Source organism: Bos indicus x Bos taurus, chromosome 22 (genome assembly GCF_003369695.1).
Source record: "Bos indicus x Bos taurus breed Angus x Brahman F1 hybrid chromosome 22, Bos_hybrid_MaternalHap_v2.0, whole genome shotgun sequence".
In the NCBI taxonomy this organism is placed as follows: Eukaryota; Metazoa; Chordata; class Mammalia; order Artiodactyla; family Bovidae; genus Bos; species Bos indicus x Bos taurus.
In genome coordinates, this window is record NC_040097.1 from 14,574,196 (window position 1) to 14,588,808 (window position 14,613).

Genomic DNA, 14,613 nt, shown 5'->3' on the forward strand with positions numbered 1-14,613 from the left:
AAACACCTTTATTGGAAACAACTTCAAAGATTTCTCAATTCGCATTCCCACTTCTTTTTGTTCAGGGCTTATCTTTTTGGTATCTTTGTGAAGTGCTGGGCTCCAGTTACTTGTTTCAGACCCACCATGGGTGCTTCTAAGAAACATAGTTCCCTTGGCCAACTTAATCTGAGTTTTTGAAAAGTAGGTGCTGGGGTTGGTGATTCCAATGCCCAGTGAAGTCTGAAAACTTTCACCCCGGTGGCCAGAGCCACTGCTGTTTCTCACTTTCAGTGTTTTGGTGGTCTCCTACTTAGTGGCTCTGCTTCTCTTATCTCCCTGTGGCCATGGTTCTCAGGCTTGGATGCACATTATAATGTCCACAGGGAGATTAAAAGTTGGGCCTTGCCTCCAGAGGTTCTGATTTGATTGTCTTGAATGGGCCCTGTGCACTCAAAATTGTAAGAACATCACGGGAAATGGGAATGGACAGCCAGACTGAGTACAACTCTCCAAGGCCTGTTCTCCACACTGCAGAATGACCCTTTCACAGGATTTTGTGTCAGTTCTTGTCAGGCTTCTACTCAGTTCCTCCTCTGGCTTCTGTTCTTGCTACAGAAAAAGCCCAGCTTCTTAACTGGGCTGCAAGGCCCACATGATTAGCTACCTGTTGTCTGTCCAAGTTCGTTCCGTACACTCTCTCCTACCGGACTTCACTTCATCCACACTGTCTTGTCAATATTCCTTGAGTAGCCCTATCTCAAGACTTTGTACCTTCAACTACCTTCACCGGGAATAATCTTCCCCAATAGCCATATGTCTTGCTCCCCTACCTCCACCCACATTTTGTCCAGATCTTTGCTCAAGTATCACCTTATCAGGGAGGCCTTCCCTTCCTCCCTTTCTGAAATAGCAGCCATCATCACTGTCCATTGCCTAATTATTTCTTCTTTTATTTCTTCATTATTTTTTAATTCAACAATTACCTGAATGTTACATATGAATCTGTCATTTATCATCTGTTTTACTCTCATGAGAATGTATGCTCTCTGAGGACAGAGAGATTTTTTCCCCTTCCCCCATTATATCCCCAACACCAAGAATGGGCCCTGGCACATAGTTGGTGCTCAGAAGTTACTTGTGACAGATGGATGATGGATTCTTAGACTGTCTCATAAGCCTGGGCTTCAACACTGAAGTGAGTTGTGAGGGCAGCAGCAGCCTGTTTCCTGGCTGTGCAATTGCCCCATTATACTGGCAGCCACTTTCCTTCCCCTCTTTTAATGGCTGTAGAAAGGAAATAATTTGATTCATTACCTTCACAAGGGGGCTTCCCTGATAGCTCAGTTGGTAAAAGTCCACCTGCAATGAAGAAGACCCCTGTTCGATTCCTGGGTTGGGAAGATCCAGTGGAGAAGGGATAGGCTACCCACTCCAGTATTCTTGGTGGAATACCCACACCATTCTTCCCTGGTGGCTCAGTTGGTAAAGAATCTGCCTACAATGCGGGAGACCTGGGTTCGATCCCTGGGTTGGAAAGATCCCCTGGAGAAGGAAAAGGCTACCTACTCCAGTGTTCTGGCCTGAAGAATTCCATGTCCTGTATAGTCCATGGGGTCACAAAGAGTTGAACACAACTGAGGGACTTTCACTTTCACTTTCACCAACAACATCTTCACAAAGTCAAGCTACCCTATGTTCACCAAAGGTAGAGAGGAATGGCACCCCTCTGTGTTTTTGGAGAGAATTGCATCTATATGAGCAAGAAGCAACAGTCTGTTTTGGAAAAACTGGACTGAGTTCTTTATATGATCTGGGAAACTTTATACTAAGTAGATTAAGTGACTTTGAACTTTGAAATAGCCACATCCTAACAGTTTATTGAGCTTAATTGGATTTGTAGAACATTTAAAGACCATCCAAACTCAAATGGGAGATCAGAATGAACTAATAGGTTGATGCAGACCTCTCCCCTCCTGCCTTTTTGCAGCAGTACTGAAAGTGATGCCTTCATGGCTGTGGATGATGAACACAAAGACCTGGCTTTCTGGTGTGTTTTGGTGTATCCTGATAACTTCCCTGGTCTGGTCTGGTCTGTGCCATGGACCCTCCCCATTGGCATCAGTGCTGTGAACCTGGCTTTCAGAACTACCCCTCTTGCCTCTGCTAAGGAGCCTTACCATATATTGTAAAAGTAGTTGGACTCAAGGCAGACTTGTTAAAGTTTAAAGATGGAGCTTCTTAAGAAATAAATCTCCAATTATTGGAAATAAAATCCATCAGGTTACAGAATCTGCTAGAGACAGAAATGAGCAATTTGACTGTTACTCACAGAGGTTTTGCATTCATTTCATTGAGCAGTGGAAATAAGGCAGCCCACTCTGCAAGATGCAAGGACAGAACTTAATTTCCATATATCATCTCTTCTCCTTTTTGATTTTCACTGGTACATTTACTCTTCCTATGTCCTTGAAGAATGGTTCAGGAAGTAGCAGAGTCATTACTTTATTTTCATTTAAAATGATCTGCAATCATTAAAGCTATGTTTATTCATTTGTAAAAACATTCAGAGGATATAGAAGTTTACAGAGTAAAACGTGAAAGTCCCCTTTTAGAAAAAACAGGATTCTGTGCTACACAATATTCCACAACTTGCTTTCCCCCTTGCTAATTTATAATGGATGTGTTTCTCATGAGAACATAGCTATGTGATATTCCACTACATGAATGTCCCAAGACTTTTTAGCCAACTGGCTATCAAAAGAAACTAGGGATTTAGCAGGCTTTAATCATCACAAATCTCTAGTACTCTTGCCTGGAAAATCCCATGGATGCAGGAGCGTGGTAGGCTACAGCCCATAATAAAGGTGAATATCTTTATCCTTGTACAATTTTGTGTATTTGTGAAAATGTCTAAAACCAAATTATGGGGCTTTAAGAAGACATGCACTGTACAACTCTTCATACTCCTATGACTTCGTGTCATCCCTGTTACCTGCGTGGCCCCCACAGGCATTTTATATGTTATCCTGACTATAAGATAAATTCCTAAAAGTAGAATTACTCAGTCTGAAAAAACTACAAATATAAAATGCTGTTGTTACATTGCTCTCCAAAATATTTATTTTGGAGTAAAGTCCCTTTATGTTGTTGCCAGTTGAAAGGCATTATTGTGAGAAATCCAGGGCATGAACCCAGTATTGTTTGATTATGTTTATTTTATAGGCAGAGAGACGAGTCATTTCCATGCCATTTCTAACTCAAATAAGGGGGCCAGTACACTGAAAGCCAAAGACTGCATGTAAATGGAAATATTTAACATGATCCTGATTTTTCTTTCTTAAGCAATCAAATGCAAACCAACCAAACAAGTATAATGCTATAAATCTCTGCACACACCTGAGCCAAGGGATGGTGCTGACTAGAGAAGCCACAGTAGTGTCGGAGTAGGGCCGACAGTGCTGGTGAGGGGTTCATGGTGCTGGTTTTCATGGTTGTGGTTTTAGCTCAATTACTGTTGCACAGTCATGTCTGATCTGAAGTTTGATGCAGTCCTACTGGTTTTCCAGATGTGCTGCGATCTTTTAAAATCAGAAACTATAGGCGTTTTTCTAATGGTTCACAGCGTTGTTCAGGGTTTTAACTATGCCCCCAGGAGAGAACTCAGTTTATTCTCTGATTCTTCACCTGGATGGCAGAGGAGGTTTGGCACCTTCAAGGGCCTTCGCTCACAGCAAATAGGCTGTTTTGTGTCAGGTCTTTGCCTTTTGCCTGCAGAGACAGACTCATAGCTTCGTTCTCTGGAGCTATCTCTTGTGCTTTCTGCTTTGTTAAAAACTTGCTTTTGCAGTTTTTTTTTTTTTTTTTTTATCAGTCTGAAGCTTTCCTTTTAAATAACTTGAATTAGAAATGAAAGCTGAAGATTTATTTTTAAAAAAAGAAAAGCCTGGGGCTGGTTCAGCTCCTGTGGGTGCTAGTTCTAGGTCTTGCAGCTGGTTGGGGTAACAGAACCAGCATCTCCAGGAAATTAAGAGGAGACCTCAGTGTTATCCTGAGGTCTTGGAAGACCTCTCATTATATCAGGACTTGATGAAACTGAGCAAGTCACTTTACTTAATTGAGTCTCAATTTTCCCCCAAATCAGTCATCTTCAGCTAAAAGATAACAGTGGTCAGGCAGGAAAAGTGAGCAGGGGACAGCTCTGTATAGAAAGGTCAGTGGTAACCACTTAGGGCTAGGTGAGGCCTATGAGGTTGCATCTTCTATTTTTGTTTTTCCCCCAAAGGGTGAGAATCTCCCAATTTAAAAAAACAAACAAAAAAAACCAGTATCCCTCCTCCCTGTGTGATTCCATTGGAAATAGTGTCCAAAAGAGCTAAGAAAACGGAAGAGGCAAAGGCCTGTGTGTCTGCTCATGCCCTGGAAGCCCCCTTGCAGGTTCTGTGATGGATGAAATGACTGCCTCACTGAACATAGACGAGAAAAGACTAAGGCAGCACAGTGATAATGTGTATATAAGCATCTCTTTAAGCTGGAAATAAACCATCCCATAAGAACTAGTCTTCAAGTTATGTCTCAGATAAGAGGGTACTCGTAACTAAAACAGTCTACATTTTCACAGTCAGCTATGAGTATTTACATTTTTATCCACTCATGTACTGAGTTGTAATGTTCCAAGCTCTGTGCCCCATCAAAGCAGAACCACCCTTTTCCTTGTCAGCTGGACGGTCTAGTGGAGCTCAACCTCACAGATGTAAGCGCATGAGATACTAGTTCACTATAGTCGCAGTGAAGGTTCTGAAGGAACCGTAGGGATTCCTGACCCAGACTGACTGAGTGGAAGGGGCATCACCTGGAAAGATTTTGGGGCCACACATGGAACATAATTCATTTAATACCATGTCTGAATTTTACTCAGTCACAAACTGTTGTTCAAAGGACTGACTTGACCTGCCGGGAGAGTTTTGTTTGGACTGTGTGGTGCTGATCCACGTACCATTTGAAGTGTAAACTCTGTGCTGTGCTCGGTCGCTTCACTTGTGTCTGACTCTTTGCGACCTATGGAATATAGCCCGCCAGGCTCTTCTGTCCATGGGATTCTCCAGGCAAGTGGAGTGGGTTGCCGTGCCCTCCTCCAGTGAGTCTTCCCAACCCAGGGATTGAATCGCTATCTTTGGCATGCTCCTGCATTGAAGGCTGGTTCTTTACTCACTGAGCCACCTGGGAAGCCCAAAGTTTAAACTAGAGGATTGTAACCCTTTTTATTTCTTGTTTTTCTTCCATCTAACCCTCATGTGCAACTTTGGGAAGTGGGTTGTGCTTTGTTTCAAAGAATTCTGGCCTTATGAGAGAGATTTGAGAAGGCAGTAGAAAATGAGAGATTCAAGGTTTTACATGTGTTCTTGGCTCTTTAGGAGCCAAACTTTAGGAAGGCTAGGGAGGGTTTTGCTTTGGTCTCCTGGCTACAGGCTGTGCCTCTCATTCCAATTAATTACCACAACAGATGGTAAGAAAGTGTCTGCAGCCTGTCCTCACCACTGAGGGAGGGGGGCATGCTGAGGGTCTTTCAGTGATGTTTCTATTCCCAAGAAGAGCACACTTTATACTTCCTGTACAGATGAGGAAAATGGTTGCCGATTTGGTCCAGACCTGAATGGTCTCTGTCCATATGTGTATAGCAAACCCAGGCCCACAATGCTGCCAGTCTCCTGTTTCAAGTTATTTTCCTCTGTTGCAAGTTGCACACCGAGAAACAACCACCACCAGTGCCACATGGTTTAAAAGATCAAAGACCCCAGTTTTGAATATATTTCTAGCTGACTGTACTTCAAATGTCTTAAATATGTTTCTACAGATGGGGGCATGGAGCATTAAAGAGGTAAACCACATGTGTGTGAGCCATGCTTATGGTCTGGGCTGGAGGGTGAAAAGTGAAAGCCACTGATCCGTGCATTCCTCTTCCTCTTAGGTTCGCATCTTCACGTACCTCATTGGACGAGAGGCTGCTTTTGCAGACAATCTCAAGTGGATGGCCTGTGCCAACAAAGGTAGGTCCCCTGATGAGTTCAGTTCTGAATAACTTCTTTGTGGATGTGCAGAAATAGAGATAGTCATGAGGAAGTGGAGAATTCTACCAGAAGGCTGTGAATTCTTAGATAAGGTCTGGATGTTTCTAAATGATTATGATCGATTTGGAACAGATTTCTCCAAAAATGTATTTATAATGTTGAGGTTATAGTAAAGTGGAATGGTTAAGCTTTTCCACTCTATTCCTTAGTAGCTGAGTGACCTTGGGAGAATTACTATGGCAGAACGATTTACTGTGCACAGAGGATGAGATGGCTGGATGGCCTCACCGACTTGATGGATATGAGTTTGAGTGAACTCCGGGAGTTGGCGATGGACAGGGAGGCCTGGCGTGCTGCAATTCATGGGGTCGCAAAGAGTCGGACACAACTGAGTGACTGAACTGAACTGAAATATCCATGTGCTCACCGTTCCCAGCCACCTTGCACTAGTTCAGTAGGCCAGTAGGCTATAAGCAAATCCAACCTGGGTCATTTATGAGCTAAAACACATATGGGCTGATGTGGTGGTGTCTACACTGTCTTCTGCTCTTGTGAGCTCTGAAGTGACATGATGGGCTAGATGAGATAGCCTGGGTTCCTGAGTGGCCACATGGGGCAGATGCCTTTCCACTCTCTGCCATCTGCCAACCTGTGATGGATATAAAGTCTGTTTGATGAACCTTTGTGTTAAGCCACTGAGATTTCCAGATTGATATGTTCTCATAGCATAACTTAGCCTACATAACTAACTTAGTTATGTAGCCTGCTTCAGTGGTCTGATTTTCCAAGTGGAGAGGGTAGTAATAGCTTTTCCTTTGATTCTTATTGAATATAAGGGCTAAAAAAATGAAATGGTATAGATGAGGTGCCTAGTTAAGTGCTGGGGCATAGAAAGTGCTCAATAATGGTTGACTTTTCTACACTCATAAGTTAGTTGATGAATGATCCCCTGATGTGTGTTGGAAGCAGAGCTTTGGGAAAGACACGGGGAGGGAAGGAATAGGGCCTCCAATCTACAAAGGGCTTCTTTTCATTCTACATACAACCATAGAAGGCAAAACATAGGAGGTAGATAGGTGGGGGAATCTAGACTCCTTGAGTACTAACCCAGACTCCTTGAGTTCAGATCCAGCTTCTACCAAACACTAATTATGGTAGCGGATGTTACCAGACCTACCTGAGTCTGAGTTATAGCACCTAAAGAACAGGAGTAATGATGATACCTGCCCCAGACACATGCTGTGAGCCTGACATGAGGCCATGCAGGTAAAGCTGGTAGCTCAGTGTCTGGCACAAAAATGCTGCATATGATTTCCTGGTGATGTATTGATCTGTGATGCTACACAGTCCCTGAGAACAGCCTGTCAATCTGATTTCCTCTTGAGCACTCTGACAGACCCTGGTCTGCTGCTGTACATAGAGTGGCTGCTTCTTTAAGGTTTTAAAAATGAGTACATAGACTATCAATACTAATAAAGGAAGATGTGTCCATGGGGTCGCAAAGAGTCAGACCCAGCTGAGCGACTGAACTGTACTAAGCTGTGTCCTGCTGTACAGTAAATTGGTTTTGGTAGATATGGGTAGTCTAGTTGTACATTGCCTGCTAAGGCATCCTTTATAAAAGTTCCAGTGTATGTTAGTGGAAGAGAGGGGACTCAAGGGAGGGCTGGCAGGTCTCAGCTTTAGTTTTGGTGAACTTAAGACAAAGTTCTTTTAGTTGCAAGCCAGCAAAGTTGCTCCCTGAAATTAAAGAGTCTTCTGGAGAAAAGAGAGTGAGTCAGAACCTAGAGCGGGAAGGAACTCTCGTGTATCTTATGATTGACAAGGGGGCTGTGCTTTTGTTTTTCTTTTTCTTCTTGGTTTCTTTTTATATTCTAAGGCATTTTTCTTGTCTGTAGATAGACCTTCTCTGCTAGGGCATGTGCCTATCAAAAATAGCTATTCCATGCCTATCATACTCATCTATTCATATAACACCTGTGTGAAAAAATGAGTTTATATCATCTCCATTTGAGATTGATTCAGTTCACTTCATTCACTCAGTAGTGTCAGACTCTTTGTGACCCCATGGACTGCAGCTAGCCAGGCTTCCTTGTCCATTACCGATACCCAGAGTTTGCTCAAACTCATGTCCATCGAGTTGCTGATGCCACCCCACCATCTCATCCTCTGTCATCCCCTTCTCCTCCTGCATTCAATCTTTCCCAGCATCAGGGTCTTTTCCAGTGAGTCAGTTCTTCACATCAGGTGGCCAAAGTATTGCAGTTTCAGCTTCAGCATCAGTCCTTCCAATGAACACCTAGGACTGATTTCCTTTAGGATGGACTGGTTGGATCTCCTTGCAGTCCAAGGGACTCTTAAGAGTCTTCTACACCACAGTTCAAAAGAATCAATTCTTCAGCTCTCAGCTTTCTTGATACTCTCACATCCATACATGACCACTGGAAAAACCATAGCCTCGACTAGACGGATCTTTGTTGACAAAGTAAGTCTCTGGTTTTTAATAAGCTGTCTAGGTTGGTCATAACTTCTCTTCCAAGGAGTAAGCATCTTTTAATTTCATGGTTGCAGTCACCATCTGGAGTGATTTTGAAGCTCAAAAAAAAATAAAGTCTCTAACTTTTTCCATTGTTTCCCCATCTATTTGCCATGAAGTGATGGGACCAGATGCCATGATCTTTGTTTCTGAATGTTGAGTTTTGAGCCAACTTTTTGACTCTCCTATTTCACTTTTATCAAATGTCTCTTTAGTTCTTCTTAGTTTCCTGCCATAAGGGTGGTATCATCTGCATATCTGATGTTATTGGTATTTCTACCGGCAATCTTGATTCCAGCTTGTGCTTCATCCAGCCCGGCATTTTGCATGATGTACTTGGCATATAAGTTAAATAAGCAGGGTGACAATATACAGCTTGACATACCCCTTTCCTGATTTGGAACCAGTCTGTTGTTCCATGTCTGGTTCAAACTTGCTTCTGGACCTGCTTACAGATTTCTCAGGAGGCAGGTCAAGTGGTTTGGTATTCCCATCTCTTTCCGAATTTTCCACAGTTTGTTGTGATCCACACAGTCAAAGGCTTTGGCATAGTCAATAAAGCAGAAGTAAGTGTTTTTCCTGGAACTCTCTTGCTTTTTCTATGACGCAACGTATGTTGGCAATTTGATCTCTGGTTCCTCTGCCTTTTCTAAATCCAGCTTGAACATCTGGAAGTTCACGGTTCATGTACTGTTAAAGCCTGGCTTGGAGAATTTTGAGCATTACTTTGCTAGCATGTGAGATGAGTGCAATCATGCAGTAGTTTGAACATTCTTTGGCATTGCCTTTCTTTCAGATTGGAATGAAAACTGACTTTTTCCAATCCTGTGGCCACTGCTGAGTTTTCCAAATTTGCTGGCATATTGAGTGCAGCACTTTAACAACATCATCTTTTAGGATTTAAAAAAGTAAAGCTGGAATTCTATCACTTCCACTAGCTTTGTTCATAGTGATGCTTCCTAAGGCCCAGTTGACTTTAGATTCCAGGATGTCTGGCTCTAGGTGAATGATCACACCATCTTGGTTATCTGGGTCATGAAATATTTTTTGCATAGTTCTGCTATGTATTCTTGCCACCTCTTCTTAATATCCTAACTGATTGCTAAGTCACTTCAGTCGTTTCCAACTCTGTGCTACCCCATAGACGGCAGCCCACCAGGCTCCCCCGTCCCTGGGATTCTCCAGGCAAGAGCACTGGAGTGGGCTGCCATTTCCTTCTCCAATGCATGAAAGTGAAAAGTGAAAGTGAAGTCGCTCAGTCGTGTCCGACTCTTAGCGACCCCATGGATTGCAGCTTAACAGGCTCCTGCGTCCATGGGATTTTCCAAGCAAGAGTACTGGAGTGGGGTGCCATTGCCTTCTCTGATCCTAACTGATTAGCAACTCTAAATTCTGATTTCAGTCCTCCTTCTTTCTCCACCCCCCACCCCCCACAAAATTATGATACCCAGATTGGGCAAGGTCTTCCCCATCCTGAATTGCATAGGCAGAGATAAGCTTGCAAAGAAAAATACTAACAAACATGCTCTGCAGGACTCAGCATTGAGGGTAAATGGATCTGGAAACTTCTCAGAATATATGTGTATAGCCCAGCAAGTAAACCTCTGCCTCACTTTTCTTTGCTTCACATTGTCTTTAATTATCTGCTTCTACCTGAAGCAAGTCTCAACTTCCTTAACTAAAAAGTGGAACTCTGCTTGAAAGATTTGAACATTTCCTTGAATCTCTAGAATAACATGTTAAATTATTTTAGCTAATTTGGCCGGCCCACCTCACTCAAAGGTATTAGTAATTCTGATTGTCTCAGAGTTGACTTCATTTGAGGGGGGAATATAGAAAGAAAGTAGGCACAGGGAGATGAAGGTTGCATGGATCCTAGATTGCCTCTGAGTAAAGAGACCACTGAATAATTTTTGGAACTTTGTTGGCATTTGAATGAGCTACACTTTCCCCATTTTTTCCTTGATTTTGTGGTCTTGAAAAAAAAACTCCTTTCCATTATTTTTTTAATTTTTAAAAGTTTTCCTGTTACTTCTGCCACATCAGACTGCAATTCTTCCCATCAGCGAGTATGCATTTAGTCATGGGATATTGTTTTTACCACTGTCTGTGTCCAGCTGATGAAAATTACTGAAGTTGAAGTCTTGTCTTAATCAGCTAATATTACACCATAATTTAGTTTTAGTCATTGTTTATAAGAATCCTTGAAGCATCCTTTTGAAGACATTTTAGTCAGCTCAGAGTATTTCAGGGCCCAGCCATAGCATATAGATTTGTAAGTTCTGAGTGCAGCACTTGGAAAATCCAAGGAGGTAATAGTAGCTGCTTATCTGGCCCAGCCGCTTGATTCTGCTGTGATTCTCCTTCTCTTCCTGTCCAAATCCAGTTGTTTCCTTCCCTGCCAGAGTCAGTCCTTCACAATAGTCCCACCTCCCTACTTTGCTTCTCTTCTAAAGGTCCTTGGGAATAAAATGCCATTGTTTGCCACTTTTCAAAGTAGCAGTTGCCATCAAAATGTCAGGTTCCAGTCATCTGTGCCCATATAAACATCGGCTTTGTGTTGCGTCAGTTATGAGGTTTAGACCACGTAACGTCGGTGAGCAAGTATTCTTCTATGGTCATTAATTAAATCATTGTTTATACTCTCAGATTGTTATAGTATGGAGGCAGCATAACATTTTTCATCTCAAGTGACATGAGGTCCAGGGAGGCTTCTTCCCCACCCACCACATATTTTTGCCCTGACTCAGCCAAGTTCTTCAGTGAAATGAAACATTAGCATTTGGGGACCAGAGCAGATACAGGGCAGCCCAGAGAGAAGTCTGTTGGCTGACTGGCCAGAGTGGCCCTAGGGAGGAGCGGGAGTTGTCACGGCCAGCACAGTGTCCCCGGGCCAGGTCAAGGACCGGCTATGGCGCAAAGCTTCCTTTTTGGAAGTCTGGAAGCCACGAGACAGTTCTCAAGTCAGCGGACCTCTGGAAATAAGCGTCTGGGCATATTCATAGCCCTTAGAGGAGTTCTCTGCCTCCTCCAATGCAATAGCAAAATCCAGAGAGGCCTGGAACTCATTGGTTTGTCTCATTTTAAGCATAAGTATGTCCTATCTTGAGGGAACCAGCCCTAATGAGGCAAAGCAGCAAACCATTTTAAATACATTAAAACAATCATTGCCACTGTAGAATGGCTTATTGTGATTTAAAATTCTGCGTTCACACTATTGGATAAACAAGTGAACTGAGAAAACTGAAAAGAGGGGCCAACTAGCCCAGATACTCCATAAAGCCTCGATGACCTTCCGTAATGTTCAGTGTGCCAAGATTTTAAATAAGCACTGCCTGATTCTCCTTCAAAACTCATGGTAAATGGAGTGTTTTCCAGCTGTGCAAATAAAGAGGGGTCTCTGTGTTTGGTTCTCAACCTATCCGTCATCATTAGGTCAAATGGAAACTCCACATGAGTCTCTCTTGGTTGTCTGCTTAACCTGTCCCTTTTTAATAAGCTCATGGTCATTCTCTCCTTGTTTGAAAGAGAACTGGTGGCCGAGCCCTCCTTGGAAGTTCAGACCCATAGCATTTTTCCACTAGAAATCTCTTAACCTCACTTACATTTCCAAGTGTTAAATTTATGAAACCAGAATGATAGTTTAGAGTAGGGAAAAATGGCAATTAAATTTGTTTTGCTATTTCAGAAAAGGTAGAAGAAGGCAATTGGCATTTATTCTGATACGTTTGTGTAATTCATTTTTTTTGTACTGTTTGACTAATAGCTCTCCAGCTCCCCAGTTCCCAGCCCATGCTTAACGCTCTTTTGACTCTGTTGCTATGATTTTCACTTTTTAAAAATTCCACATTTAAGTGATAGGATACAGTATTTGTCTTTCTCTGTCTCACTTGTCTCATTTAGCAAGATAGACTCAGGGTCCATAGATGTTGTTGCAAATAGCAGGATTTCTCTCTCTCTCATTCTGAATAATATTCTTGTGTGTGTGTGCATGTACTCACAGTACCTTTTTTATTCATTTATCCATTAGCAGAGACATTTTTGTGTACATCCATAGAACTTGAGAATTACAGTGGAAAGAGTAAGAGTTGTGAAGATTTAGGTGGTGCTACTCTCATTAATAACAACTAAGGATGACAACTGCTTAGTAAGTGCCAGGAAAAGTGTGGAGTACTTTTTTGTATATTATCTCTTTCGACTCTTATTAAAGCTGTGGTCTTGTATGGATGTGAGAGTCGGACTGTGAAGAAAGCTGAGCGCCAAAGAATTGATGCTTTTGAACTGTGGTATTGGAGAAGACTCTTGAGAGTCCCTTGGACTGCAAGAAGATCCAACCAGTCCATCCTAAAGGAGCTCAGTCCTGGGTGTTCATTGGAAGGACTGATGCTGAAGCTGAAACGCCAGTACTTTGGCCACCTCATGTGAAGAGTAAACTCATTGGAAAAGACTCTGATGCTGGGAGGGTTTGGGGGCAGGAGGAAAGGGGGATGACAGAGGATGAGATGGCTGGATGGAATCACCAACTCGATGGAAGTGAGTTTGAGTGAACTCCGGGAGTTGGTGATGGGCAGGGAGGCCTGGCATGCTGCGATTCATGGGGTCACAAAGAGTCGGACATGACTGAGTGACTGAACTGAACTGAAAGCTGTATAGAGTGCATGAAAAGAAAGGAAACTGAGACTGAGAGAGACTACCAGCTTACCCCAGGTTGCCAGCTAGCAGGTGGCAGAGCCGGATTCAGGTCCAATTGGTCTGATGTCTGAGCCTAACTCTTCACCAGGGTGTGAGGTTGTTTCCCTGTAGGGAAATGAAAGTTGTGGTTCATAGAAGAATGCTTCCCATGATTTGAGAGACTCTAGAAAAAGAAATGTAGCTGTTGAGAAAGGAATTTAATGGTCCATAGCTAATAAAGACTGGAGCTGGGACTTATACCCAGCCTTCCAGAAATAGTCCTGCTTCAGCTTGTGTAGGCACGTGGTCCATTTTCTGACATTTTACAAATGGAGACATTAAGGCTGTCTGAGGAGATCAAGAGGGGCTGCACGCAAACCAGCATTCCTAGCTCCACAGTGTGATCCTTTAAATTGTTTTCAAACATGAAATTTGAGATTAAATTTTCATATTCAGTTCAGTTCAGTTGCTCACTTGTGTCCGATTCTTTGCGACCCCATGAATCACAGCACGCCAGGCCTCCCTGTCCATCACCAACTCCCAGAATTCACTCAAACTCATGTCCATTGAGTCGGTGATGCCATCCAGCCATCTCATCCTCTGTCGTCCCCTTCTTCTCCTGCCCCCAATCCCTCCCAGCATCAGGGTCTTTTCCAATGAGTCAACTCTTCACATGAGGTGGCCAAAGTATTGGAGTTTCAGCTTCAGCATCAGTCATTCCAATGAACACCCAGGACTGATCTCCTTTAGGATGGACTGGTTGGATCTCCTTGCAGTCCAAGGGACTCTCAAGAGTCTTCTCCTACACCACAGTTCAAAAGCATCAATTCTTCAGCGCTCAGCCTTCTTCACAGTCCAACTCTCACATCCATACATGACCATTGGAAAGACTATAGCCTTGACTATACGGACCTTTGTTGGCAAAGTAATATGTCTGCTTTTCAATATGCTTTTTAGGTTGGTCATAACTTTCCTTCCAAGGAGTAAGCGTCTTTTAATTTCATGGCTGCAATCACCATCTGCAGTGATTTTGAAGCCCCCCAAAATAAAGTCTGACACTGTTTCCACTGTTTCCCCATCTATTTCCCATGAAGTGATGGGACCAGATGCCATGATCTTAGTTTTCTGAATGTTGAGCTTTAAGCCAACTTTTTCCCTCTCCTCTTTCATTTTCATCAAGAGACTTTTGAGTTCCTCTTCACTTTCTGCCATAAGGGTGGTATCATCTGCATATCTGAGGTTATTGATATTTCTCCCGGCAATCTTGATTCCAGCTTGTGCTTCTTCCAGCTCAGTGTTTCTCATGATGTACTCTGCATAGAAGTTAAATAAGCAGGGTGACAATATACAGCCTTGACA

General features: G+C 42.9%; 1 protein-coding gene across 3 annotated transcripts in view; it reads left to right on the forward strand.

The window, feature by feature from the left end:
* Positions 1-14,613, forward strand: part of CACNA2D3 (calcium voltage-gated channel auxiliary subunit alpha2delta 3) — a 903,947-nt gene that overhangs the window by 601,572 nt on the left and 287,762 nt on the right. For all 3 annotated transcript variants that reach the window (XM_027522771.1, XM_027522769.1, XM_027522770.1), the window contains exon 12: positions 5,948-6,026. In XM_027522771.1, coding sequence (XP_027378572.1) covers positions 5,948-6,026 — 79 coding nt within the window. The remainder of the gene's footprint in view (positions 1-5,947; positions 6,027-14,613) is intronic.